Consider the following 26,147-nt stretch of genomic DNA (forward strand, 5'->3'; position numbering starts at 1 on the left):
AAGCCAAAATAAACAACAAAATAAATACCCACCCCAGCCAGTATCCCTTTCCCTCACTCACCCTCTTCCCGCATACATTCCTTTCCTTGCAGACAAATCTGTAGGCTACCGGAAAGCAGACTATTGAGGACGTCACGTAAGCTTCCTCTATTCTTTTAATTCTACTCTTATTCCAAGGATCCTGATTTTAGGGGATTGTCATGAAGGTATGTGGCATAATTTAAGTGTACCAGAACTTGAGAGAAATGGAAAACAACACGGCGTGATGTGAAATATCTACCACACACGTTAACTTCATGAAATTAATGCCATTTCGATAGGTTTTTATTGAACTATATTAGATCCTTATTATTAAGGCTAGGTAATTTGGGCAAGTGAGTACATAGATTTGTGGAGAACATGAATATATTACTGGCTTATCAAGTTCAATGAGAAATTTTCACACAGGCATGTGAAAATGTCTGTGAAAACAGGCATGTGAAAATCTGCCTTTTGTAAAAGGTCAAATTTTGTTACCAGTTAAAACACAAATTTGAAATAGAACCTGGCATTCAATTTAATCTGTTTACTATTGTTCAGTGACTTCTAATAATAATTGGTATAATAAAGATAATTGTGGAAAGCAAAAATTCCTAGTGTGATTTAAAAAAGAAAATTCAAGCAATGTGAAGCAGCCTTGCCAACAGTCTGGAGAATCAGTCTGTCTAGCAAGTCGTGTATGTAAATAAATAATCAGAGATGCTACTAAAATACAACTTAGTAAACAGGCATTACCTATTTAATAAGTACAATATATACATAGAATTCTCTTGAAAAGCTTCATTTTATACAGAAACATTTACAAAATGAACAGTGTAATCAAATTAAAGATTATCTGTACAATGCACACATATATATATGAACTTTTGGAAGATAAACAAGTTTCATCATTGTAGTCAAAATGGACAGCCATATGCATTTTAAAAAAGGGTTCCATCCCAGAAAATACATCTTTAATATACAATTATATTTTTCATTTATCTTCCTGAAAATTCTTCATGTTTGGATACTTTTCCAATTATTTTCTCTTGTTCAGAGCCTTGAAAAATTTCAGGTTTCTAGTGCCACCAACTGGTGTTAAAAATTAACAATCTTAGTGTCAAAAAAAGATTGTTTTGTTTTAAAAAAGGATATTGAAAAACAGGCTACTAGAGTCAACATTCATAAGGCAAACTAACCATACTGAGTAGCAACATGATTGATAAAAATATTTTCACCACAGTAGCATTTACAATATTAATGGTTTTTAATGTTTTGGTTTCTTTCTACCAGTAAATCTTGGTTTAAATTTATATGCAAAAAATCTTTAGAAAATAATATGCTGGTAAAACAAAGTTTAGTAATACACATGAAAACATGATTAGAATTATCTTTGTGAGCGTCAAGTAGGCATTAACAATTTACTAAAAGGGCAAAAATCAAATATCTCTTTACGGTCTTTGGATTTTTTTTTTTCTTCTTAGACCGCTCGGCCATCCTGACTTCCTGGATTTTTTTTTTTTTTTTTCTTCTTAAAGAATAATTAAACATCAAACTGTGACAGGGGATGTGTAGACCATTGTGAGACCACCTGCTCTCAGCATAACCCAGAGCAAGGATTCATTTCCCAAAGCTTCATACCACAGTGAGATTTCTGGGGCCACTATTTGCACAAGTGGATTAACCTTCTTCCTTCTGCAGCAGGGCCTCAAAGAGGGGCTCCTACCGCCTCCCGCCATTGTCACTAGACCACAGCGCCATGAGGACAACAAGTGCCCTGTCTGATTTGTTCACCAGTAAAACCATAATACCCAGGATGCTGCCTGGCAATAGCAGGTCTTCAATACATATGTTTTTTAAGTGAATACATAACATGCTGGTAGCCTGATAAAATTTAATTCAAGATAAATCACTTTAAATGGTGATGAAGATAGAAAGTTAAAAAAAAAACAACACACAACATCAAAGTTCAAACCCATTTCTTCGCTCAAACCCACTATTTTCAATCCTTAACACTGAGCAGGCTAAAGTTTGAAGTGGTATGGGAAAAAAGGGAGTCACAGTAAGAATTCACTTCAAAATTAAAACCTAGAAAAGCATATGCAGATGTACATACACAAAAAAAATTACCTGCTCAAAGAAATCAAAACAGTGCTAACTAGCCAAAACAGCCTTTGATGTATATAACTAATAATGAACATATAAATCTTGCCTCAGATCTCAGGTTTATCCAGACCATTTTCCTTTTCCAGACACCCATTCTTCTCTCCACATAGTCAATATATTAAGAGTAGAAGACCCTCTCAATCCTTACATTAGCAGCTTTTTGTGCTTGGTATAAAGATCTGACATATCCACCTCTTTGTACATTACTTTGCTCAGTTCTAATCCATACACAAAAAGATACAATAGAAACTGAAGAACAAAAGGACAATAAAAGCATTTTCTTCAAAAATTTTCCATAGCTTGAAAAATAAAAGTCAGAATATTGTTTATAATAAATAGCTTTCCTCTAAAGTAGTGTCACCATTTGAGTTCTCCAAATGAATGGTGGTGGCACACATGTTAATATTGGAATGTTTCACTTTTGTATGTAATAAAATGTATATATTTTTAAAAAGTGTATAGACATAGGACACTCTAGATCTGATCACTGCTTGGTCTCCATGCACACATTTTGTGTCTTGGAGGAAAAAAACAAATATTGTAGTCTATGAAGCTCCATTACAGAAAAAGTCATGAAATTTAGTTATGTTGGCTACTCTAAGTAGTCTTTAGGAATATCAACAGTATGTCTAGAAAAATGGGAAAATAATTCAGATTTGTTTGCACTTACCCCCTCTTACTTTATTTTGATAAATTATTATTGGTAAAAAGAACAAGACACATTATGGTAAGAGTAACACTTGTTATAGCTATTTTAAGAAGGTGTTTTGGACTTATATTTCCAGTTTGAAAAGATTTTGTTTTTGGATGGCAAGACATAACCTGACATACAGAAAAAATAAGATGCTGCACTGAATCCTTCGTAAAAATTTAGTAAATGATCTTTTTAAACAATGTTGATTAAAAAAGTGTTAAAACACATTAAAGGGATATTGCCACCATGAGCCCAACTTTTAGAGTCATACAATTCCTTAAAGGTTAATTCATCATCCCAAAGCTTACTTCTCTTAAGGAGAGAAAAAAAGGATGCAAAAATCTAAAACAAAAGGGACACTTGTGGCAACATCTGCGTATTAGCCAAGGTATCCTATTACGGAAATGATCTGAATATAAGGAAATGTGAAAAGCCACGCTCAGAAATGATAATAAGTTACAACTTACAAGAAGAAGGAACAAAATTCAATGATGTAGAAATGCTGATACTATGACTGGCAACATTTAAGTGCACATCTTAAATATTGTAAAAATCCATCAGGATACACAAATTTGGCTCTAACATTCCTTTGGTTACAGAGATGTAATTATTTTGTATTTTAAATAAATATACTGAAACACATCACATTGGGGACTGTAAGATCACGCCACTGGAATATATAATTATATAATGGTAAAGAATGGTATTCAAATGAAATGGTTAACAGAGCCATATGCTGGATTCTCTTGGGAACTGGTTCTTCATAAATATCTTAAACATTTATCTTTACATTTGATGTTATTAGCAAAACTAAAGTATTCCAGTTTCAAAGAATTCATCATTCATCTCTCTGCTCTAACGACTAATCTAATTCACATTTTAAAATACAACTGAAGTCCACAAATCTAAGTGAGCATGTTATTTAAAATCCTATTTTGTGTAACTGAAAAATAAAAAAACCTCAACATTAACTCAAACAATTTGAATCTGAAAAAAACGTACCTAGCACAGATAAGGAAACCAGACAGAGACATGCAATGTCTGATAACTGCTAGCTACCAGGAGCTGGCTTTCCTATTAGCTTCCATTAAAATTAAGATTTAAGGACTCACTGGCATCCCTAAAATAAAACCAAGTGTTATACTGGAATGTCAAACAAAACCTTAATCACTTTAGTTTTATTCATGTTGGAGAAATAGCGTATTACTGAATGATTAACATGTGTCCTTTCATGCATAATTTTAAAAAGCTGAATCATTTTTGACGTTATATATTTTCAAAGGAAGAAATACGGAGAAGGGATTTTCGAAAGCCCTTGCAATAATGTTCGGCACTTCGTAGGACTGTTAGCAATTTCAGTTGCTCTGATTCGGTGACAGGCTGTCACTATACAAACACAAATTTCATCAAAGCTCATTCTCTTACAGTACACACAGCAATGCATTCATATTGTAAAAGGATGCTTTTTTATACAGATGAAGCAAAACGATTTTTTACTGGCTGACACACAAAGCAGGGAAACTTTTTCCAACAACACTGGGCAGAGTGGCACCTGCTCCTTATGTGGCTTTTGTGTTTAGTGACCGAGAGCTGTGTGTTAGGTTTTCTTCGTCCTCTGTTCTAGTTCATGCTGGTGTTTAATAAGACGTTCTATTTCTGTTCCAAGTGTTTGTAGATTTTCCTTTACCAATAAGAAAAAGGGGGAAAGAAAACAGAACCATTAAGTATCATAAGTATACAGATCCAGTTTGAACTGTTTTTGCTTGAATTTTGACACTGAAAGGGTGAGGATTAGTCTTCAGTGCTCTGCAGCATAAACCAGGTGCACAGCAGTTTTCAGTCAGTCCTGTACATTTCAGAATCTTTACTAAAGCTACAGCAAATTTTAGTGCATAGATTTATTACTACATTTACAACTTTATTTACTATCAAGGCCCAAACATAGCACAAATAGAACAGTTGGGTCGGGTAAAAGCCGCAAAAGTAAAGCTGGAAAATACATTAGAAAATGAATGCCCTAATCTTAAAATAGAGTCTCAGCGATTGATTATAACTAATTATATAGGTCAAAGGCCACCCACTGCAAAATAAACAACTGTCTGTACAATAGCGAAGCTGATTTTCTGCTCTTTCTTTCCTTGCTAGCTTAAAAAATTGTATTTTTCAAGAAAAACACAAAAATTTTATCTCCAGATAAAATGGCTACCTTGCATTATAGAACTAGTCCATTTACGGGCTAGCTCACACTATGAAAGAGGCACCATTATGCCATGCTTACTTACTGGCTGGTAAGTAAATGAGAAATACAGATACCTTCAAAGTAATATTTTTTAGTAATGTATCCTCCAAAACAGCCTGTAATTTTCTGTTGATCTCCAAAGAGAGGTCCAATGTTAATCCACTATCAGCTGGATGGGATGTATATAAAGATGCCATAATGCCACCCCGTCTACTTAAATGGACTTTATTAAAATCAGATGCCTCTGAAGAAAGTGTGCCTGATTCTTCCCGTAAAATGTAACTCTGAATTATTCTGCAAAATAAAATGACACGGTCAGTTATATACTTGTAGAATTAAAAACATTAAAATTTACAAGAGTCAACTAATCATAAGCATGAAGATGATTAGCATAAAACAAGCACCTATTAGGCTAATAACAGTAATATGTTAGAAAATAAATTTTCTTATTCACATGGTATCTTTTTTTTTTTTTTAAAGATTTTATTTGAGAGAGCGCGTGCACCCACAAGCAGGGGGGAGGGGCAGAGGGAGAGGAAGAAGCGCAGACTCCCCAGTGTATAGGGAGCCGACTTGGGGCTCGATCCCAGAACTCTGGGATCATGACCTGAGCTGAAGGCAGATGCTTAACTGACTGAGCCACTTAGGTGCCCCCAGATGATGTCTTAATCCCATTTTTATTCAAATGGTATTTACATTAAAGATATATAAACATTGTTTTTCTATTTCTTTCCTTATTACTTTAATCAAAATATTTTAAATTTTTAAAAAGATTTTATTTATTTGACAGAGAGCACAAGCAGAGGGAGCTGCAGGCAGAGCGAGAGGGAGAAGCAGGCTCCCTGCTGAGCAGAAAGCCCTATGTGGGGCTCGATCTCAGAACCCCAGGAACACGACCTGACCCGACCCGAAGGCAGACACCCAACCTACTGAGCCACCCAGGTGCCCCTAATCAAAATACTTTTGAGCAATTTCTTTATGACTCCATTTCAGTTAATATTTTCTATTTTCTTGTTATTAAACTTAGAACTTTATTCATTTTTTAAAAAGATTTATTTATTTAGGGGCACCTGGGTGCCTCGGTCATTAAGTGTCTGCCTTTGGCTGGGGTCATGATCCCAGAGTTCTGGGATCAGGCCCCGCATCGGGCTCCCTGCTCTGCGGGAAGCCTGCTTCTCTCTCTCCCACTCCCCCTGCTTGTGTTCCCTCTCTCGCTGTGTGTCTCTGTCAAATAAATAAATAAAATCTTTAAAAAAAAAAAAAAAAAAGATTTTAGAGAGAAAGAGCATGCACATGAATGTATGCGCAAGCAGGAGACCAGGGGTGGGGGGAAGTGGCGGCACAGGGCTCAATCTCGCAACACTGAGATTACGACCTGAGCTGAAATCAAGAGTCAGACACTTAACCAACTGAGCCACCCAGGCACCCCTTCTTTTTCTTTTAAAAGTCACGGGCCAACTTTTCGCTAAGTCTAAAATTATTTCAAAATAAAAATTAAAAAGTCGGGCGCCTGGGTGGCTCAGTTGGTTAAGTGACTGCCTTCGGCTCAGGTCATGATCCTGGAGTCCCTGGATCGAGTCCCACATCGGGGTCCCTGCTCGGCAGGGAGCCTGCTTCTCCCTCTGACCCTCCCCCCTCTCATGTACTCTCTCTCTCTCATTCTCTCTGTCTCAAATAAATAAAGTCTTTAAAAAAAAAAAATTAAAAAGTCATGGGTAAAAAGTTGCAATATATAAAAAATATCTTAAAAGAATATGGTATTTTTAAGAGGAATTTTGCACAGCAAATTTTTTTTTCCTTTTTACCAGGTGAGGAAGGAAGGCCCAAGCCCCAGAGAGCCCAGCTCCTGGGAGGGGAGAATAAGCCATTGGAGGGATGAAGAGGAAAGATCACAGCCCACAGGGTCAGGATGGAGAACCCGCAGGTGAGATGAACAAAAAAAACCATGCCAGAGGCCAGTTAGCAGGGGGACGAAATAGAAAACAAAAGTGCATGAAAATCTGTCTCATAAAAGTGACTGAGAAAAAGTAAGGTTTCATGCATGGTACCAAAGCAAAGAACATTAGTGCAAATTAAACGTGTATGGAACACACTGCACAGCAGATTCCAGGCTGTGCTGACCAGGCATCCCGCCCACCTCATAGAAAGCCAGTACCCCCTGCTCAGGGGCCAGGACGCCCTGAGGCCCCCAAGGTCACCATTCAAAAGGCCGGTTCTTAGCTCAAGGCCCCTGGTGCCCAGCTACTGGGAGCTTGAGAAGCCAGTTTTTTGTTTTTTTTTTTTTTAAGATTTTATTTATTTATTGATTTGAGAGAGAGAGAGAGAAACAGCATGAGAGGGGATAGGGTCAGAGGGAGAAGCAGGCTCTCCGCCAAGCCGGGAGCCTGATGTGGGACTCGATCCCAGGACTCCGGGATCATGACCTGAGCCGAAGGCAGTCACTTAACCAACTGAGCCACCCAGGCGCCCGAGAAGCCAGTTTTTGACTTTAGGTCACACTGACCTAGTCCCAGCTGGGCCCAGATCCCCAGCTCTTGGTCTGTCACTTACTGGATTAGTGGTGACTCTGGAACATTTAGTGATTTGACCTGAACACCACCAGTTAATTTATTTGTCCCTGAGTTTTAAGAAATCAATGAAAGTTTAAGTCATAGGCACAGAATCTTGTACTTGGCAGGTGCCCAATAAATTACCCACTTGTCCTACCCAACAGGAAAGATAATCCACAACCCCATATCTCATGAAAATCAAAAGCTAACAGAGTGCTTTTATTAAATACAACATTATCTTAGTAGCCTAAAAAAATTAAGATCTGTTGAACTCTAGATCACCTTAAAGACCTGTTCATCTCTGTATTCCCAAAACCTAGAACATAGTAAATGATCAATAAAAGACTGGGAACTGAATGACTAAAATTAAGAATTATTTTTTGATCTAAAACTAATGATGTAATGTATGGTGATTAACATAACAATAAAAAATTATTTAAAAATTATTTTTTGAGGGGCGCCTGGGTGGCTCAGTCATTAAGCGTCTGCCTTCGGCTCAGGTCATGATCCCAGGGTCCTGGAATTGAGCCCTGAGGCCTGCAGGGCTCGCTGTCAAATAAATAAAATCTTTAAAAAATAAGAATTATTTTTTGAAAGATTGGCTCTTGATATGATTAATTTTGAAAACAGTAACTTTACCATATAAGTAATGGTATTTCAAACACAGATCGTGTTATATAATACATACTTTGTTTTTTTCCTAATTTCTTCCACCAACTGTTTGATATGATCTTCCATAAATTCTATCTTTTCATTTTTCCGGGCATGTGCTTTTTGCAGCCTTACGATCCTCTCAATCAACATGGCCTTGTCCACTTCTGGAAAGTTATCCACAGCTACTGACGACCTGGTATTTTCTGGAGATCGATCTTCTGCACTGCTTCGAGCATTGAGGGACCCTGAAGACCAAAAAAAAAAAAAAAATCACTTAGGGTATTGTACTCAGTCTAGAGTCATCTGCTAATGTCACGTATTATTTCTTCTAGTATAAACTGCAAATATTCGATCTAACAGAGTCGGGCACAGAATACAAGTCATACCTGGCCTGAGTTCTTATTTCTGAATATATGAATGACAGAAGTACCAAAAGGGCCTATTACGTCTCTCAGGAACCGGATGAGGAAGCAGCAATAGAGAAACAAGAAACTCAAGAAAAAGTCAGAATAACAAGTCTGAAGTGAAACTGAGAGCCAAAGACAGAGACAGAGAAGACAGAACACAGAGTGGGTTAAGCTCTGAAGCCAGTCTCCCGAGGCTCAAATCCTACTCCTCGACTTTCTAGCTGCGTGATGTTGGACAAGTTATTTAATTCTCTGTGCCTTGGTCACCACATCTTAAAATAGGAATAATATTATTATTTACCTCATAGGATTGTTATCCTCATTTAGAGTTAATATATGTGAAGTGCTTGGAACAGTGCATATAAGTAAGCACTCACTAAATGTTAGCTATTACTTTTATCAACATCAGTTGAGAAAAATTTCTGATCCTCTCTATCCTACAAACATAAGTCTTTTTTCAAATCCATTTTGTAGATTTAAGACAGTAATATATCCTATTCAAGGTCACGCACTGGCTTCTAAATACCTATGTGTAGGGGAACCTGGGTCGCTCAGTCGTTAAGCGTCTGCCTTCGGCTCAGGTCGTGACACCAGGGTCTTGGGATCGAGCCCCGCATCGGGCTCCTTGCTCAGCGGGAAGCATGCTTCTCCCTCTCCCACCCACCCTGCTTGTGTTCCCTCTCTCACTGTGTCTCTGTCAGATAAATAAAATCTTTTTAAAAAATAAATAAATACCTATGTGTAGTTTCAATCCACGTTCTTTCTACTGTGTGATCTTCCCACTACTGTAATAGTCGATGTGCAACTCCTGGGAGGGAGTGCAGTGTCATGGCATGCACTCATTCTAGAGTCTGAGAGTTCTGTCACTGTGGATTTGGGGCAAGTCATGGAACCATTCTGAACCTTCGTTTCCTCAGCACTAAAATGCGAATTGTAACACCTCACACAACTATTCTGCAGAGTAAATAATATGCTTAAAGTGCTTGGCGTGATTCCTGGCACTCTAAAATGACAAATACATGATATTTTGCTAATTACCCTTTACACAATGATATCAATCATAATTTTATGGACTCTCTTCATTTTCACTTCAGACCACAGGCATATTTACCATGGGAAAGCTAAAAGATTTAAACTATGTATATATAAAAAAAATCTTAAAATATATTGATGATCATTTCATTAGTTTTCAGGTGTTAAAAGTAACATAAAAGTAAAAAAAAAAAAAGAGAGACCATATTATAACAAATCTTCTATATGGATGAATAGAAATCTGAATTTAAAAATGGAAGAGGAAATCGTCACAAAGAATAAAGAAGATGCAGGTAAGATAATAGGAGGTAGGGAGACAGATCATCTAGAACCCCATGACAAACATGAAACCCTGGGAAATGATGAGAACTTATTTAACTGGAAATAATACCACTTTTTATAACTCAAAATGGGAAAAAAAAATATCAACACTTTTTAACACAAAAAAATGCTAGTTCTTTTTACAATCACTAGATAACAACTGAAACCAGAAATTTTTTTACCTGATGAACTAGAACGACTCCCCATACTGCTGACTTCTTTATCATAGCTTCCATTCTCCACCTGATCTAATTTTCTTCGTGCTACAGGAAAAATAAACAAATTACTTGTGACAATTATCATGACCATTTGCCCCACTATTTCTGATTTTAATTGCTAAAATCGCTCAGGCAAAAATGGCTTAAACACAAGAGAAATTTGTGGAATACATACTTTAGACAGGAGGGCTATAGTTGTCATTCATATAAAATGATATCTAGAAATGTACGGGTCAAATACAAAATACATAGAAACAACACTATGATGACATCACTTAGGCATAGTGACCTAACATTCAGAGTCCTGATGGATTTAGATGACCTCTACAATACCAGAAATTTCCCTTCAATTATAGCTTTAAAAACAAACAATTCTTATGGCAAATGTCTGAATATATTCATATTAAGTAAATGCTAAATCTCTTTTATCTGAATACTATATTTCACCCAATAATAACACAAAGTAGTGAGAACAGAAGAGATTAGGAAGTCGGAACACATATCTTACTCATCTTTGTATCCAAGCACATAGCACAGTTTAAATTGTTTAATTTTTAAATGAAAGAAATCTGGGTTCCAGTCCCAGCTGTTAATCATTTGTTCAGGTCATTCATAACCTGTCTGGGTCTCAGTTTCTTCTAAGATGAAGGGTTAGGGCTCAATGATCTCTAAGGTAGAGGTCTACAAGGTGGGCTGCAGGTACCCTAGATGCTGCACAAAACAACTCATAGCATGTGTAGGGAGAAAATATTAGAATTTCCATTTATACTTACATTTCATCTGGTCTTTGAAAAGACTTTTTAATCTTAATTTTTATTATGTTTTAATCAGATTCTATTTTTCATGTTTTTTAATGTAGAGTGATACATGTTTTAAATTTATAAATAAATACATATAAATCTGAGAACAAATGCTTAAATACTTTTTACTGATTGGAGTATGTGATCAAAAAAGTTTAGACACTACTGCCCTCAAGTATATTCCCAACTCTCACATTCTGGGGTTCTGTGCATAAACGTCCTTTAGCACAGAAGATGTTATAGACTATTCATGGAACTCCAAGAGGTTTAGCGATTTGGTTATAAACATTAATACATTAACAAGAACATATGGCACTAATCAGTGTGGTAGAACCTGATGTAAAATATATTTTTTCTATAAATCCTTAATGACTAAAAGATGCAACATTAAGGTCTAAGGGTGTGAGAATTTTATACCTTGCTGGAGTTGTTTGGTAAGATCTTTGACACTGGAGGCATGTTTACGTCTTTGGGTTACTAATTCATCTTTTAGTTCTTCGACCTGGGTACTCAATGCTTTAACTTCTGTGTGTCTACAGGTGAGTTCCGCTTGCAGAGTCTGGACCTCCTCTTTTCGCAGTTCTTCCTCTTTTGACAATCTACTTTCCTAAATATTAAATGAGATCAAATAAAAAACACCAACTTTAACACCTGTTTGTTTCCATTACTGCTCATAGTTTAAAACCTGAAAATACAAGGTCTTTGATGGTAGATTCTTCCAGAGTTGTTCCTTACCAGGTTTTGTTTCCCGCACTCCTCAAATTCCTTGTGTGGGAATGCAGGGGGCATATTAATGCATTTGCCATTTTATACATGCAAAACAGTCTATGTCAGAGGTCTTTGGTTATTTTGGACTAACATCTCAAATTATTTTTATGAGTAACTTGAAGACACTCTGATCACTTAGAAATATTAAACCATTTTTAAACTATAAAAATCTAGAGTATTTGAAATACTCTAAAAAATATATAGTAATTCCAGGGGTGCCTAGGTGGCTCAGTCAGCTGAATGTCCAACTCTTGATTTCGGCTCAGGTCACGATCTCAGGGTCACGAGATCGAGCCCCGTGTCAGGCTCCGTACTCAGCAGGAAGTCTGCTTGAGATTCTCTCTCTCCCTCTCCATCTGCCCCTCCCCCCCAAAATAAATAAATCTTAAAATATATATATATATACATACACACACACACACACACACATGGTAATTCCAGTTACTAATGACAAAAACCATGGTTTTCTTATTTTCAAAAGTGAAATACTTTCTCATAAACACTTTAGGAAGGTATTTTATTATAAATTATATATAGGAAGGAAAAAGGACACTTTAAACAAGTTAGAAGGAAAAACTGACACTTCTCACAGCATTTGAAATTACCAGAAAATCAGGCCAATAAAAAAAAGAGCTCAACTTAACTACCAGTAGGTTTATACTAATAGGAAAATTTAATCTGTGCCTCTTGTATGTCACTTTAAAAGTTAAATGTAAATGTGTACTTACCAAATTAGTATTTGTCTGTTTCATTTGTTCACATTGGCTTTGTAACTGACTTTCACTACAGGAAAGCTTATCAAATTGTGACTGCAAAGAATTGGATTCAGATTGGAGTTGCGCATTCTTACTAGTGAGCTTTTCTGTAAATAGTAGTAACTCAGATTCTCTTTTCCTACTGCCTTCGATGTCTTTTTGTAGGTCATTAATCAAAGAATTAAGACTTTCCACTTCTTCCTTCAAATTTTCAATTTCTTGTTTACCTCTAAAAAACAAAGTTTATACTTAAAAAAAACTACTAAAAGACATTACATTAATGGTTTGGGATTTTCATCAAATAAAATACTTTATAAATGCACTTTTATTCATTCAGCCAATTTATTTATTTGGATTTGCAGGACTACCTAATATATGCTAGGAACTAAGAGCTGTGAGTATAAGTAAGACTGACATGGGCCCGGCTTTCAAAGATTTCCATTAAGGAAATTACATGCGTGATAAAATATTTTTGACGATGCAAGCACAGGGTGGGTTGCCTAACCTAGTGTAAGTGGTGTTTAAACTAACACAGTAGGGGCTAGCAAACTTCTCCTGTGAAAGGCCCAAACTTAAACAATTTAAGTTTCTACGGCATATGGTCTTTGCGGCAAGTGTTCAACCCTGCCGCTGCAGTGTGAAAGCAGCCACAGATAATCCATGAAGGAATGAGAGTAGCTGTGTTCCAAGAAAAAATTATTTACAAAAAAAGGCAGTGGGCTGGACTTGGCTCGTGGACCACAGTTTGCTACTTCCTGATCAGAAGAAAAAGTAGGAGTGAGTGGGACAACAAAATATGTTCCAGGTACAAGAAACAGGATGTGCTAGATCTGGGAAGGGAACGAGAATGACTTTCTTGTTGGTACTAACAAACACATGTTCAACACTGATGAGGATAAGGACAGCACTATATGCCCAGCACTTAATATAGCGCATGCACATAGGAGACAATCAATCCACATTTGTAAACAACTATTGCTGAAACCCAAGAGTGCGAAAAGAGAAAGCACAGAGAGAGAAGCAAGGTCACTAATGATCTTCTAAGCCATGCTGTGGCATCTGAACTTACTGGACAGTCCTTGAGGCAATGGGAAATCACTGAAAGGTTTTGAGATTTCCTTTTTAAAAAGACTATGCTAACTACAGTGTAGGAAATGGACTGCAAGGGAAGACAAAAAAAAAACAAAACCCACAAAAAATAAAACAAAAAACCCATTTAGAAGCTATGGCAGCTTTCCAGATAAAAGAACAATGGCAGCAATAGTAGGAGTGTGAAAAATAAATGAACTTGAAAGATACTGAAGCATTAGCATCAATAATACTCTGTGACTGGTTAGATGTATGAGGGGAAGGAAAGGAAACCAAGAAGGACGCCCAGGTTCCTGGGCTGGAAAATCATGTGGATGCTCCACTCATCGCTCATCTCAGGAACATCAGAGGAGCATATTTATGGGTGGGATGGATGAATCAGTTTGGGACATTCTAAAAGTCTGAGGTGCCTTTGATACCTGTATGTCTGGGCCTGAGCCTTTAAAAGGGCTGAAGATAATGACTTGAAGGTCCTACAGCATACTACAGCAATAGCTGGGCCATTCAGGGTATGATAAAATAGTAACAAAAGAGTTTTATGACAAGGAGAAGGCTGCCAAGGAGACTGAGAAAAGGAGTGGCCAGAAAGTGGGGAGGAACACCAAGGAAAGCATGATATGAAGCCAAAGGAACAGAGCATGTCAAGATAATGGGCTTGGGGCACCTGGGTAGCTCAGTTGGTTAAGCGACTGCCTTCAGCTCTGGTCAGGATCCCAGGGTCCTGGGATCGAGCCCCGCATCGGGCTCCCTGCTTGGTGGGAAGCCTGCTTCTCCCTCTCCCACTACCCCGGCTTGTGTTCTTTCTCTAGCTGTCTCTCTCTGTCAGTTAAATAAATAAATAAAATCTTTTAAAAAAAGGAAAGATAATGGGCTTAATGGTTTTATACTGAAAATTCAAGCAAGGCTTACTCTGGGAAGTGTCTGCTAGATTTAAGGAGGCATTAGCAGTTTTTAATGGGATGTTGGGGTAGAAGCTAGACTGAAGTGGAGAGGAAAAGGAGGACAAACGAAGTGACGGCATGGAGGAAGAGTACAGATGATTCTACAAGGATGTTTGGTGGTGAAGGACATGAGAAAGGTGGGGGGACATCACATTAGTTTTGACGTTTTTAATATTGAAATGTAGAAAAACAAAAAGTAGAGAGAGGTAAGAGATAAAGGATAAAGAAGAAATAGTCCAGAAAGATCCTGAGAAGGCAGAAGAGCATGGGATCCACAGAAGTAGAGAGAACAATTCAGTTCATAGGGGAACAGGAACAGGTCTTCTGTAATAACAGAAGGAAGAGAAAGAAGAATAGCTGCAGATGAAGGCAAGTTCACAGAAGAGACAGAAAGAGGTTGCGAGAACAGTTACCTGCAGCTCCCACTTCTCTTGTGAAGTAAATAAGAGGTAATCACCTGCCAAGAGTAAATAGCGAGGAGAGGGAGACCGGAAGTGGGAAAGAAGGAACGTCTGGAATAGATGCTTTGAGGTGGGGGAGAGGCTGTAACTAAAGACATATGGCAGGATTAGAGGTCACTAACATTGCCAGTTGAGGTCGCAGCACCAACCTGGATGATGGTGAGGATTTTGGGCAACACTGAGCAGCAGCCGCTGGGACAGTATCAAAAAGAAGCTATTTGGATTAAGGATGAACTTAGGCTCTGCCAGATGACGTCATGAGTAGAGTTTAGCTAAATGGTTTTACAAGGAGCCAAGGAATGTCAACTCCTGACCTTGCACCACAATACACACAAAGGTACAGATGTACATATATATCTACCTTTTAGAAGTACTAGTAATAGTAGCATAATTTGAACATTAAAGAATAAGAAATTAAAATCCATTCTGTTTTATAAATTGCCACTTCCAATATTTAGGGAATATAAACTTTGATTTTTAGAAGCCATAATAGGAACTTCAAAGATAATCCAAAAAAGTTCAAATGAAAACAGGAATTTTAAATTTTTTAGCTAGTAAAATTATAAAATTCTTATTTAATGTAATAATTACATTTAATAACAGAATCTCGAGATAGAATTAAAAAGCCTATTGATTAGCATAAACAGAAGTTGCTTGGTTTATACCTTTGATGTTGCTCCTGTATCTGATCCACAATTTTCACTCTGTCCAATAAATTCTGAATTTCAGCTTTTTGGCGATTAATAATTTCTTTATATTTGGATAACTCATCTTCTGTTCTTAATCGTTCATCTTCTAGACATTTCACCTATCAAAATTCATAACCAAGTTAGACTATAAACAGTATTTTCTTGTTCCTTAATTACTTCATACAGTGATTATATATTAATAATCCAAGCTAGGGGCTCCTGGGTGTCTCAGTTGGTTAAGCGTCAAGACTCTTGATTTTGGCTCTGGTCATGATGTCAGGATTGTGAGATCGAGCCCCACATCGGGCTCCGCACTGTGCGTGGAGCCTGCTTAAGATTCTCTTTCCCTCCCCTGCCCCTCCCCCACCATTCACACGTTCGCACACTCGTTCTCTCTCTTGCTCAAAAAAAAAAAAAAAACAAAAAAACTAAGCTAAGTTATAAGGATTAATGTGAAGAAAATATAATGGGACATTAACAGTCTTGGGGTTCAGTCTCAGATTTCTCGTGATTTAGTCACAGGAGTTTTAGCATGTCACATTATTTTTGCTGAATCTCCATTTCCTCACCTGAAAACAAGATATACCTTCCCCACCTACCTCAAAGAACTGGCACAGAGAACAAATGGAAAGGCACATGAAGGACACTTTAGAAATTATTAAATGATGGCAAATTCAAGGTGGTTACTTAAAAGCCTATTTCTAAAGAAATGAATTGACATACAATGATATTTCACATTCATATTAAAAGGGATACTATTTTTACAATGAAGACTATACTACATTGTTAGAAATTAAAACTGTACAAGACTACCCAGGAGAAATATAAAGTCTATTATTTTCTGTCGCTTACAGTTCTAAAGTCCAACTATCTTTCCAATTAATTTGCTGATAAGACTGCCTTATGTTAGGGGCCCAAGGATAAGTGACAGAAACAGGAAATGTGCTGTAAAATAGGAATGTCTGGAAAATACTTCAAAGGGACCAAAGGGATCATTTCAACAAAAGAGTCCCTTGTATTGCTAGGAAATCAATATCCTACTCCTCTGAGTTCTTTCATTTTGGAATGAAAGTGTTTCCCTAACACTTAAAAAAATTAGGAGTCCAAAACTAAAGATACTTAGCCTTCCTCTGAAATCATGACTAGAGATTTCCTTACCTTTGTTCTGAGTGTTCGTAGTTCATCCATACCCTCCTTAAACGTCCTCTTCAGATCTTCCAGTTCTTTTATTTTGGCATGATGCATCTTTTGTAAAGTTTAAAAGAAACCACAAGTCATTATGTATTAAACAAGACCTAAAATTTATTGCCTATTCCTTCAAAAAGGCCTTCAAAGTGGGTGACAGTACTCATTCTTTCTCTCGCTCTGTATGTATTGCCCAATCCAGGGCATGAAAAGAGCAAAGCCACTCACCTCTAGCTGGTCAGACTTTTCTTGCATTTGTTTTTCAAGTTCTCCTTTTGTGACTCTAAGCTTGGCATCAAGCTCATTGGATTTAATTTCTTCTGACTCCTAATGGGAAGGAAATGAAAAAAGTATGACTGAATTTTTAAAGTTTTATACTTTGGAAAGTGAAGGCTTTGGCAGTTAAGTTTACAAATTGTGAAATGCGTACCTTGGGTATCTAAAAATGACTGTACTGAAAGATTTTAAATATGTCAATTCTGTATGAACAAGAATAGCCCTTAAGATATGTAACATAAAAAAAAAAAAGATATGTAACATAATATACAGTGGGTTTTAAGTTAAAATTTCCTTGTACTCTTCATTCTTCTGATATTTTTTAGTGTTTTTATTTGGTTATAAACATCTCTAATAAGATCTCTAGTTAAGCTACAAGTACTTTAACACAGGAAATAACCTGTCATTTATTTAACTGTCCTACCAAATCCATTCCACACTTCAAATATTACAGATACAAAACATTAATGAAGCAAGAGTACTGATATTTGGTGTAATTTTATTACTAATCTATTTGAAAAGTTAAGCATACCTGATATGTTTTTATCATATCCTGACAATTTTTCCGTATCTGATCAGCTTCTTCCTTTGCTTGAGTTAACTTTGTTGTTGTTTCTTTGAGTTTATCTTTGGTTTCCTGCATTGACAAAAAGATAGTGTGAGATAAGAAAAGATATATATTGGTCTCTGCCCCAGTCCCGGACAAAAAGCTCCTAAAACCCTTGTAATTTCCTAAGTCATAAGAACGCTAGGAGCATCTCTTGCTGCAGTACTGATTTTGACCTCTTTTCCTGACACAGAGTTCTTGAAACCCTTGTAATTTCCTGGGTGACAGGAGTGTCTTTTGTTCTAATGAGGCGCCTCTGGGTGGGCTCCTGGATGTGGGCTGGTCACCAGAAAGACCAAGTCATGATTAGCAGTCTGGAATCCAGCCCCCAAAGAAGGCCTGAAGATGGAGCTGATGATGGATCATTCCTTCATAATGAACCCTCCATAAAATCCCACAATATGGGGTTTGGAGAGCTTCCAGACTGTCAAATACAACCACACCAAGAGGTTCCCCAACTCCATGGGGACAGAAGCGCCTATGTTTGGGACCCTCCCAGACCTTGCCCTATATAGCTCATCATTTGGCTGTTCATCTGTATCCTTTATCATACCCTTTAATAACATGATAAACCTAAGTCCTTCCCTGAGTTCTTTAAGCAAATCTTCAAACCCAAGGAGGGGGTCGCTGGAATTTCTGATCTATAGCTGGCTGGTCACAAGGGCACCCGGCCTTGTGGCTGGCATCTGAAGTATGTGCATGGTGGGGGGCTGGGGGGCCTTCTTGTATGACTGAGCCCTTAACCTGTGGGATCCAATGCTATCTCCAGGTGGATGTGTCAGAGTCAAGTGAAACTGTAGCGACACCTAGTTGTATCGCAGAGAATTACTTGTAATGGGGGAAAACCTCCACACAACTGGTGACCAAAGTGTCAGAGGCAAAGTGTTCAGTGTAAAAGTAAACGAGACTCAGAGGGAAGAAACACACAGTAGGGAGAAATGGGTTCTTCCCTACACTGGAGAAGGAAAACAGTTTGTCCTTCACAGACAGTGACAAGGTTGGGCCCAGTATTGTGATAAATGGTAAGGACAATGACCAGAGTAGTCCTGGCACTGCCATTGAGGGGTTAGATACTATTCTAGAAATAACACTTTATGCTTCTGACAAAAAACCAAAGTGGACTGTGCAGTTAACTGATAGCCATTAAATAAGGTTAAATTTGATAGTTTTTAGTAAATCACTAAAAGTAATTATTAACCTGGTAAGACAAGAGGAACAAAGTGTTAAACAGCTCTGCACACACATAAAAGACATTCTTTGCTTTACGGCCATGGTATCTATTCAAAACTGTCTTATAGGTCCATGCTACAGTTTGGTTTCTGTTCCTAACCACTCTCCTAAAAGAGCAATTCTGAAGGTTTGTAGGGACTACTCTCTCATCAAATTCAATTACTTTCTCTCATTTTCTATTCTTGACTTACCTGATCCAGTTCTGACCACTCCTGATTCTCTGGATATCCTTCCTCTGTTTCTATTACAAGACAACATACTGTTTTTCCCTTTCCATTGTTGTCTTTTCTGTCTCAACTGGCTTTCTGCTTCCTGTGGCAATTTTCCAGATAAAGCCCTGCTCTGTAGCTCTTTTTCCACAGTTCTTCAGATCACCCATCCAGTCCCATGGCCTGAGCTATTGTGGATTTGAAATCAGGGTTTAGGTATCACCTCCTAGTAGCTGCCCTTCAGAAAAGGGTAGAAGCTGTTATCTGCCTTCCCAAAGACAGAGTCCAGGGCATTCCTGGATTAGAACAACTGATACCCTGTTCTGTAGATTACATGTTTCCTCCAATGAGGACACCACTTCTGGACAACACCTTGCCACATATTAATTGTTCATGTAATATTTGCTGAATCTATGAAGGAATCACTAATATAAGCCTTTGCTCTAGGGAGGCTGGTCTTCCCAAACATCAAATACTCAACTCCCGTTTTTCCTTTTCTCTTGCTCTTCCTCCACTTGGAATGTTTCTCTTCATCTTTTGAACCATCTAAATTGCGTCTATTTTCACACACTACTTTTATGTCGTTTTTGGATACATCTATCATACAACTAAGTACTTAGCTATATACTTCCAGTTGCTGGTCTTTTAATAAGAACTTGATTTGTTTTTTGGGTTTTTTTAAAGATTTATTTGAGGGCGCCTGGGTGGCTCAGTCGTTAAGAGTCTGCCTTCGGCTCAGGTCATGATCCCCAGGTCCTGGGATCCAGCCCCACATCAGGCTCCCTGCTCTGCGGGAAGCCTGCTTCTCCCTCTTCCACTCCCTCTGCTTGTGTTCCCTCTCTCACTGTCTCTGTCAAAATAAATAAATAAAATCTTTAAAAAAAAAAAAAGATTTGATTTATTTGAGAGAGCGAGCGAGCACAAACGAGCAGGGGGAGGAGAAGAGGGAAAAGGAGCAGACTCCTGCCGAGCAGGGAGCCCGATGTGGGACTCGAACCCAGGACCCTGAGATCATGACCTGAGCTGAAGGCAGCTGCTTAACTGACTGAGCCACCTAGGCGCCCCAAACCCTATATGGTTTTTTTTTCCCACGTCTGTATCATCAATAACTGAAAAACCTTGGCACACAATAGGTACTCACTTCACTCAAAAAATAACAACTGAGAGATTCCTATAATTCTAAGTAATTATTAAATAAATAACCAAATAAAAGAAAAATTTTGATTAAGGGACTACATTTCATTTATTTAGTGAGCACCTGCCATATAAGGCATTCTTCTAAGCTTTGAGGAAATATTACTGTTAAGAAGACTGAGAAAAATCTCTACTCTCATAAAGCTGGTATTCTAGTGATCACAGGTAATACATAAAATACGTAAGTAAAAATATGTTATATTAGATAATGACAAGTGCTAAGAAGTAAATATAAAGTAAGGGCACAAGGGGGTTTGAGGGGAGGTATGCAAATTTAGAGAGCTAGGTAAAGTGTCACTGAGAGGTGACAGATGGGTAAAGACCTGAAAGAAGTGAGCAAGAACATTTGCTAAGGGACTGGATATGGTGACTGAGAACTCAAGGATAAAGATGAATTGCCATTTCTTGAGATGGGGGAGTAATGGAGGGCAGTTTCAGACATGCTCAGCTGAAGATGCCTGTGAGTCACCCAAGACATCAGATGTCAAGTAGCCACCTAAATATAAGAATACGGAATTCTGTATAGAAGTTATAAATCTAGGAATCACTAGTATAGTTTTCTATGCTATGTTTCCATATATGTTTTTGAAGTTTCATGTTTTTCAAGTTCACTAATCTTATCTTCTGTAGCATCTAATCTTCTGTTAATTCTATCAACTGTATTTTTCATCTCAGACATTGTATCAATTCAGCTTTTTTTACAATCTTTTAGGTTTTTCCTTAATGTATTCACACTTTTAATCTATCTTCTTGAATATATGGAATATATTTTATAATAACTGTTTTAACATCCTTACCGACTTCTTTCATCTATGTCATTTCTGCCTTTGTTTCTATCAATTGATTTTTCTTTTCTTCTCATTATAGGCTATATTTTCCTGCTTCTTTGCATGTTTGATAATTTTTTATTGGATACCAGACATTGTGTTATGTTCTTAGGTCCTGGAGATTTTTTAACTCACTTGAATATTTTGGGCTTTCTTCTGGGACATCATTATTTGATACAATTTGATCTGAGGCTTTCTTTCAAAGCTTTCTAAGATGGGTCCCTAACAGACTGTAGTCTCAGGCTAATTAGTCCTCACTGCTGAAGCAACACACTTCTGAAGGCCACCAGATGCCCTATTATGTTAAGAGGGCTTTCTCTTGGCTGGGGGAAACATGAACAGTTCCTACTAGCCCTCTGTGAGCCCTAGGAACTGTTGTCCCTACTCCTTTCTGATAGTTCTTTCTCCACCTCTAACTTTCTCATACACATATACTGATCAGTAAGTAGTGAGCTAAATGAAGAATTGAAGGGAACACACTGCAGATCTCCAAATCTTTCTCTTCTGTGGTACTCTGCCCTCCTTCTTTCAGGTCTTTAACCATCTGTCATCTCAGTGACACTTTCCCTGGCTCTCTAAATTTGCGTACTACCCCTCTTTCCCCCAAATTTCTGACAATGTGTAATATATAGATACCAAGAAATGCTTGAAGTACAAAGTCAATTTTGGAGCTGTAAACAATGAACGATATTTTTTACAATTTATAAAATTTAACATTCTAATTTATTATGTAAATCACACAAGGAAATATCTTTTCACAATCACCAAATATTCAGGCTCAACCTATCCCACAGAAGTCACTGAATTAAGCTTTATGCCTCATTAACTTTACTGCATTTGTTTTTTTTTTTTTAAGATTTATTTTAGAGACAGCGTGAGTGCGCACACACATGCACACACGCAAGGGGATGGGGCAGAGGGAGAGGGAGAGAGAGTCCCAAGCAGACTTCATGCTAAGCAAAGAGCCCGACGTCGGGCCCTACCTCATGACCCTGAGGATCACGACCTGAACTGAAACCAAGAGTCAGTCACTTAACTGACTGAGCCACCCAAGTGCCCCTGCATCTGCTCTTAAAACTGATTCTAATAATTTTTCCACTGCATTATAGTACTTACCTTGTGTGAATCCATTTCTGCTTTTAATTTGTTTTGTGCCCATTTTACTTTAATGACATGAGAGTTGATATCTTCCTTTAATTTGTCAATTTCTCTGGTGAGTCTAGTAGTTTCACTTTCCTAAAACAATATCACTAGGTCATATTTTTTCATTTAAACAATCAACCAATTATTTGTATATCTTTTATACCTCCTCAAAATAATCAATTTAATAACACTATATTTCAGAGGTTAGCATATTATGACCTACATAAACCTAATTCAAAGTTCAAATGGTAAGAGAGTAGCAAAATCCTAAATCCAATCAATAGACATAAGATGACTAACATATTTCAAACAACTGGATATGTTGCAAGTACATCTCTATGATTCTTCTCAACTGGCTGGCATTAAGGTGAAATAAAAATTAATTTTTTCCAGAATTCCTGAGAACAATGACAACATTCCTGAACTAAAAGTTAATTAAAAAAAATAACATTCATTATCAAGAAATGATGACTGACTAGAAATAAGACCATGCCATAAGGCTGCTAGTTAACAGCAAGGACTCGGAATAGCTCAGTAATTAAATTTCTTTGAGCAGCATCTAAAAAGAACATGTTTTTCTACAAGAAAAATATAAATTCTATTCCATGATAAATAAGTGTTACATAAGATTCCAGTCAAATTACATAGTTCTTGCTGAGAAACTATTCACATCTTGATCCTACTATGTATGTATTTTACCAAAATAAAATGTTCTTTTGGAGCAGGAACTCATTTCTTCAACATATAGATATTATAAGGTTTTAAAAAAATCTATCAAGAAAAAGTTATTTAATAAACATGTGTCAATATCTCATTTTTTTCCCAGCAAAAACTTTTTGCCAACAGGTAGTGAGATACTAAAGTTACTAAAGCATTCACGTTCTTAGAAGGTAAACTAATAAAAACAACTTTATGTTAAATAGTGACTTTAACCACATTAAGTTATCAGTATTTGATTAGATAAGGAAAAGCAAAAAGAATAAATTTCAACTAAAGTATACCACCACAAGTTATACCTTTGTCTCATACAGCTGGTGCAACCGTCCTTTCTCCTGAGAAAGCTGCTTAATTTTATTAGTGTTTTTCTCAGATTCTTTATTCGCATCTCTGAGTTTTCTTTCAAGTATCTCTTTTTCCTTTCGAAGATCTAAAGATTCCTTCTCACCTCTTACATACTTCATTACCATTGCTTCTTTTTCCTGGCGTGCCTCTTCACATTTTTTGTTGGCCTTTGGAAAAATATCCAGCATTAATAAAAATTTTTTTTCAAATCAAAACCAAAATAAATCTAAATAAATAATAATTTTCCATAATATTACCAATGTATTTTTTGGTTTTTATACATTCCCAGGACCTGTGTCATGAAATTTTTTAATGAAAGGAAAAATTCAAAATTATAGAAAAATGATACAGTAAACAAAATTAGTATCACTAATACTTGTGTTTACCCCTTTTTTTTTTTTTAACTTCGGCTGACATAGCTGCCGCTTTCTGTTTACTCCTCCAGATCCACTTTCCACCCTTTCCTATCCCACCCTTTGCTTTGGGAAGATGACTATCATGGACCATATCAACAAGTTTCCTTGTGCTCCGAACTTCCAGCCAAAAGGCGGCACTAGGCAGATCAGAAGTATAGGCCAAGAGTGAGATCTGGCTCCTCCAGAATCACAACAGGGTGGCTGAAGGCCAATGCTCAAGTCAGGCGCCCTCACTATACGATTAGCCCCTCCCAGTAGCACTACCTGTTCCCTCTCCTTATTCCTTTAGCTCAAGCACCCCAGGACCCTGCATTTTCCCTTTGAGCCTCCTAAATGTTGTCTATACCTTTTGTAAAGAGTCCTTTTATTAAATTTTCAAATCAGCAGTTTCTGTTTTCTGCCAGGACCCTGACTGTATGGCTGACAATTCCTAAAATCTAAAAATCTTAGCTCCCTTGCAAAAAGTAAGTAACCATATGCTAATTAATCATTTGATTTCCTGTATATGAAAAGCTTTCTAAAGTATTTCATTTAATGGGGTGCCTGGGTGGCTCAGTCAGTTAAGGGTCAGGTCATGATCTCAGGGCCCAGGGATTGAGCCTGTAGGCAAGGCTCCCTGCTCATCAGGGGATCTGCTTTTCCCTCTCCCTCTGCCCCTCCCCCCGCTCGTTGCTCGCTCTCAAATAAATAAAATCTTTAAAAAAGAAAAAATAAAGTATTTCACTTAATAAAAAATACCTTATTGGACTAAGTGTAACATCTATACACTCTTAAAATTATTAATATAAGCTGGTACTCCATATTCTGAAGTTTTATGCAATGAAACTTTTACAGATAACCCTTCATTTAAGTACATTTAAATTCACAATTTGCAAATATGATGGAGCACATACTTATGTTATAAAAGATGGAACCTTAAACTTTAGGGATTTTCAATGGTATCTAGTGGTAAATGTCAACTAATACTATAACTGAATTGAAGACGGTATAATGTGGGGTTTTTTGTTTTTGTTTTTTTTTTTAATTTTATTTATTTGACAAAGAGATAGCCAGAGCAGGAACACAAGCAGGGGGAGTGGGAAAGGGAGAAGAAGGCTTCCCGCAGAGCAGAGAGCCCGATGCAGGGCTCGATCCCAGGACCCTGGGATCATGACCTGAGCCGAAGGCAGGTGCTTAACGACTGAGCCATCCAGGCACCCCGAAGACGGTATAATGTCAAGATAATGTAGGAAAAGCTCCCAACTCTGATGAAAAGTAACTGACAAAGAATGTTTCATGAAGTTCTGGTACAGGTGATAAGCACATCTAGTTGACACTCAGAATACTATACATACAAATATTTTTTAAAATTGTACAATTGGGACTTTTTTTCCTCACTGAAATAGCCTGCTAATTTTCAAGAGAAATTAAGGGAAACATTGGAATAGGAAGGTCAGAGATCCTTGAGGATTTCACAATGTAATTGTGGACAAGGACTGAGAAAATTGTACTGAACTGGTTAACAGAATTAGCTATATTTTTTAGAGAGTTGAATAACTGTCCTTAAAAAAGGTAATTAATGGTAATGTCAACTTAAAAAGAAGTCAGGTTTCATAAGCTCATGCTTAGACAACATACTGGATTTTAGAAACACGAAGAATAAGTTGTGGCTTCTGTCCCAGAAGAGCTCACTACCTAGTATGATCAACATACAAACAAAACATTTATACAACATCACATTAACAACATATATACATATAATATATAAAGAAATGTGCAAATGCCTAAAGATATAAAATAGCATGATTTTTTGGAGGATACCAAGACATTTTGTAGGATTTATTATTTGGTGTGTTGGTTGGACTGGTGAGTAAGTAGTTAAGAAGTAGACTGGTAGAGATCAAATCTTCAAACAAAGAAAGGCTTCTCTTATCATGCTAATGAGTTGAGATTTTATCCTATAGGCAATGGGAACCCAAAAGATTTACAAATTGGAACTTTTTTTAATTTATTTATTTATTTATTTGAGAGAGAGAGAATGAGAGAGAGCACATGAGAGGGGGGAGGGTCAGAGGGAGAAGCAGACTCCCCGCTGAGCAGGGAGCCCGATGTGGGACTCGATCCAGGGACTCCAGGATCACGACCTAGCCGAAGGCAGTCGCTTAACCAACTGAGCCACCCAGGCGCCCCAAATTGGAACCTTTTATTAAATGTCTGT

At 37.2% G+C, this 26,147-nt stretch overlaps 1 protein-coding gene across 2 annotated transcripts in view; it reads right to left on the reverse strand.

The window, feature by feature from the left end:
- Positions 1-745: 745 nt before the first annotated feature.
- The window catches only part of CCDC186 (coiled-coil domain containing 186), a 48,361-nt gene continuing 22,959 nt past the window's right edge, over positions 746-26,147 (reverse strand). For both annotated transcript variants that reach the window (XM_045878881.3, XM_045878880.3), the window contains 12 exons: positions 23,489-23,701; positions 22,446-22,565; positions 17,795-17,899; positions 17,215-17,313; positions 16,960-17,046; positions 15,778-15,920; positions 12,595-12,850; positions 11,516-11,705; positions 10,263-10,343; positions 8,355-8,565; positions 5,192-5,411; positions 746-4,559 (listed from right to left, as the gene is read on the reverse strand). In XM_045878881.3, coding sequence (XP_045734837.1) covers positions 4,476-4,559; positions 5,192-5,411; positions 8,355-8,565; positions 10,263-10,343; positions 11,516-11,705; positions 12,595-12,850; positions 15,778-15,920; positions 16,960-17,046; positions 17,215-17,313; positions 17,795-17,899; positions 22,446-22,565; positions 23,489-23,701 — 1,809 coding nt within the window. In that variant the 3' untranslated portion in view covers positions 746-4,475. The remainder of the gene's footprint in view (positions 4,560-5,191; positions 5,412-8,354; positions 8,566-10,262; positions 10,344-11,515; positions 11,706-12,594; positions 12,851-15,777; positions 15,921-16,959; positions 17,047-17,214; positions 17,314-17,794; positions 17,900-22,445; positions 22,566-23,488; positions 23,702-26,147) is intronic.

Source organism: Mirounga angustirostris, unplaced genomic scaffold (assembly GCF_029215605.1).
Source record: "Mirounga angustirostris isolate CCGP_5_RB_7025 unplaced genomic scaffold, mMirAng1.0.hap1 SCAF_6, whole genome shotgun sequence".
Lineage (NCBI taxonomy): Eukaryota > Metazoa > Chordata > Mammalia > Carnivora > Phocidae > Mirounga > Mirounga angustirostris.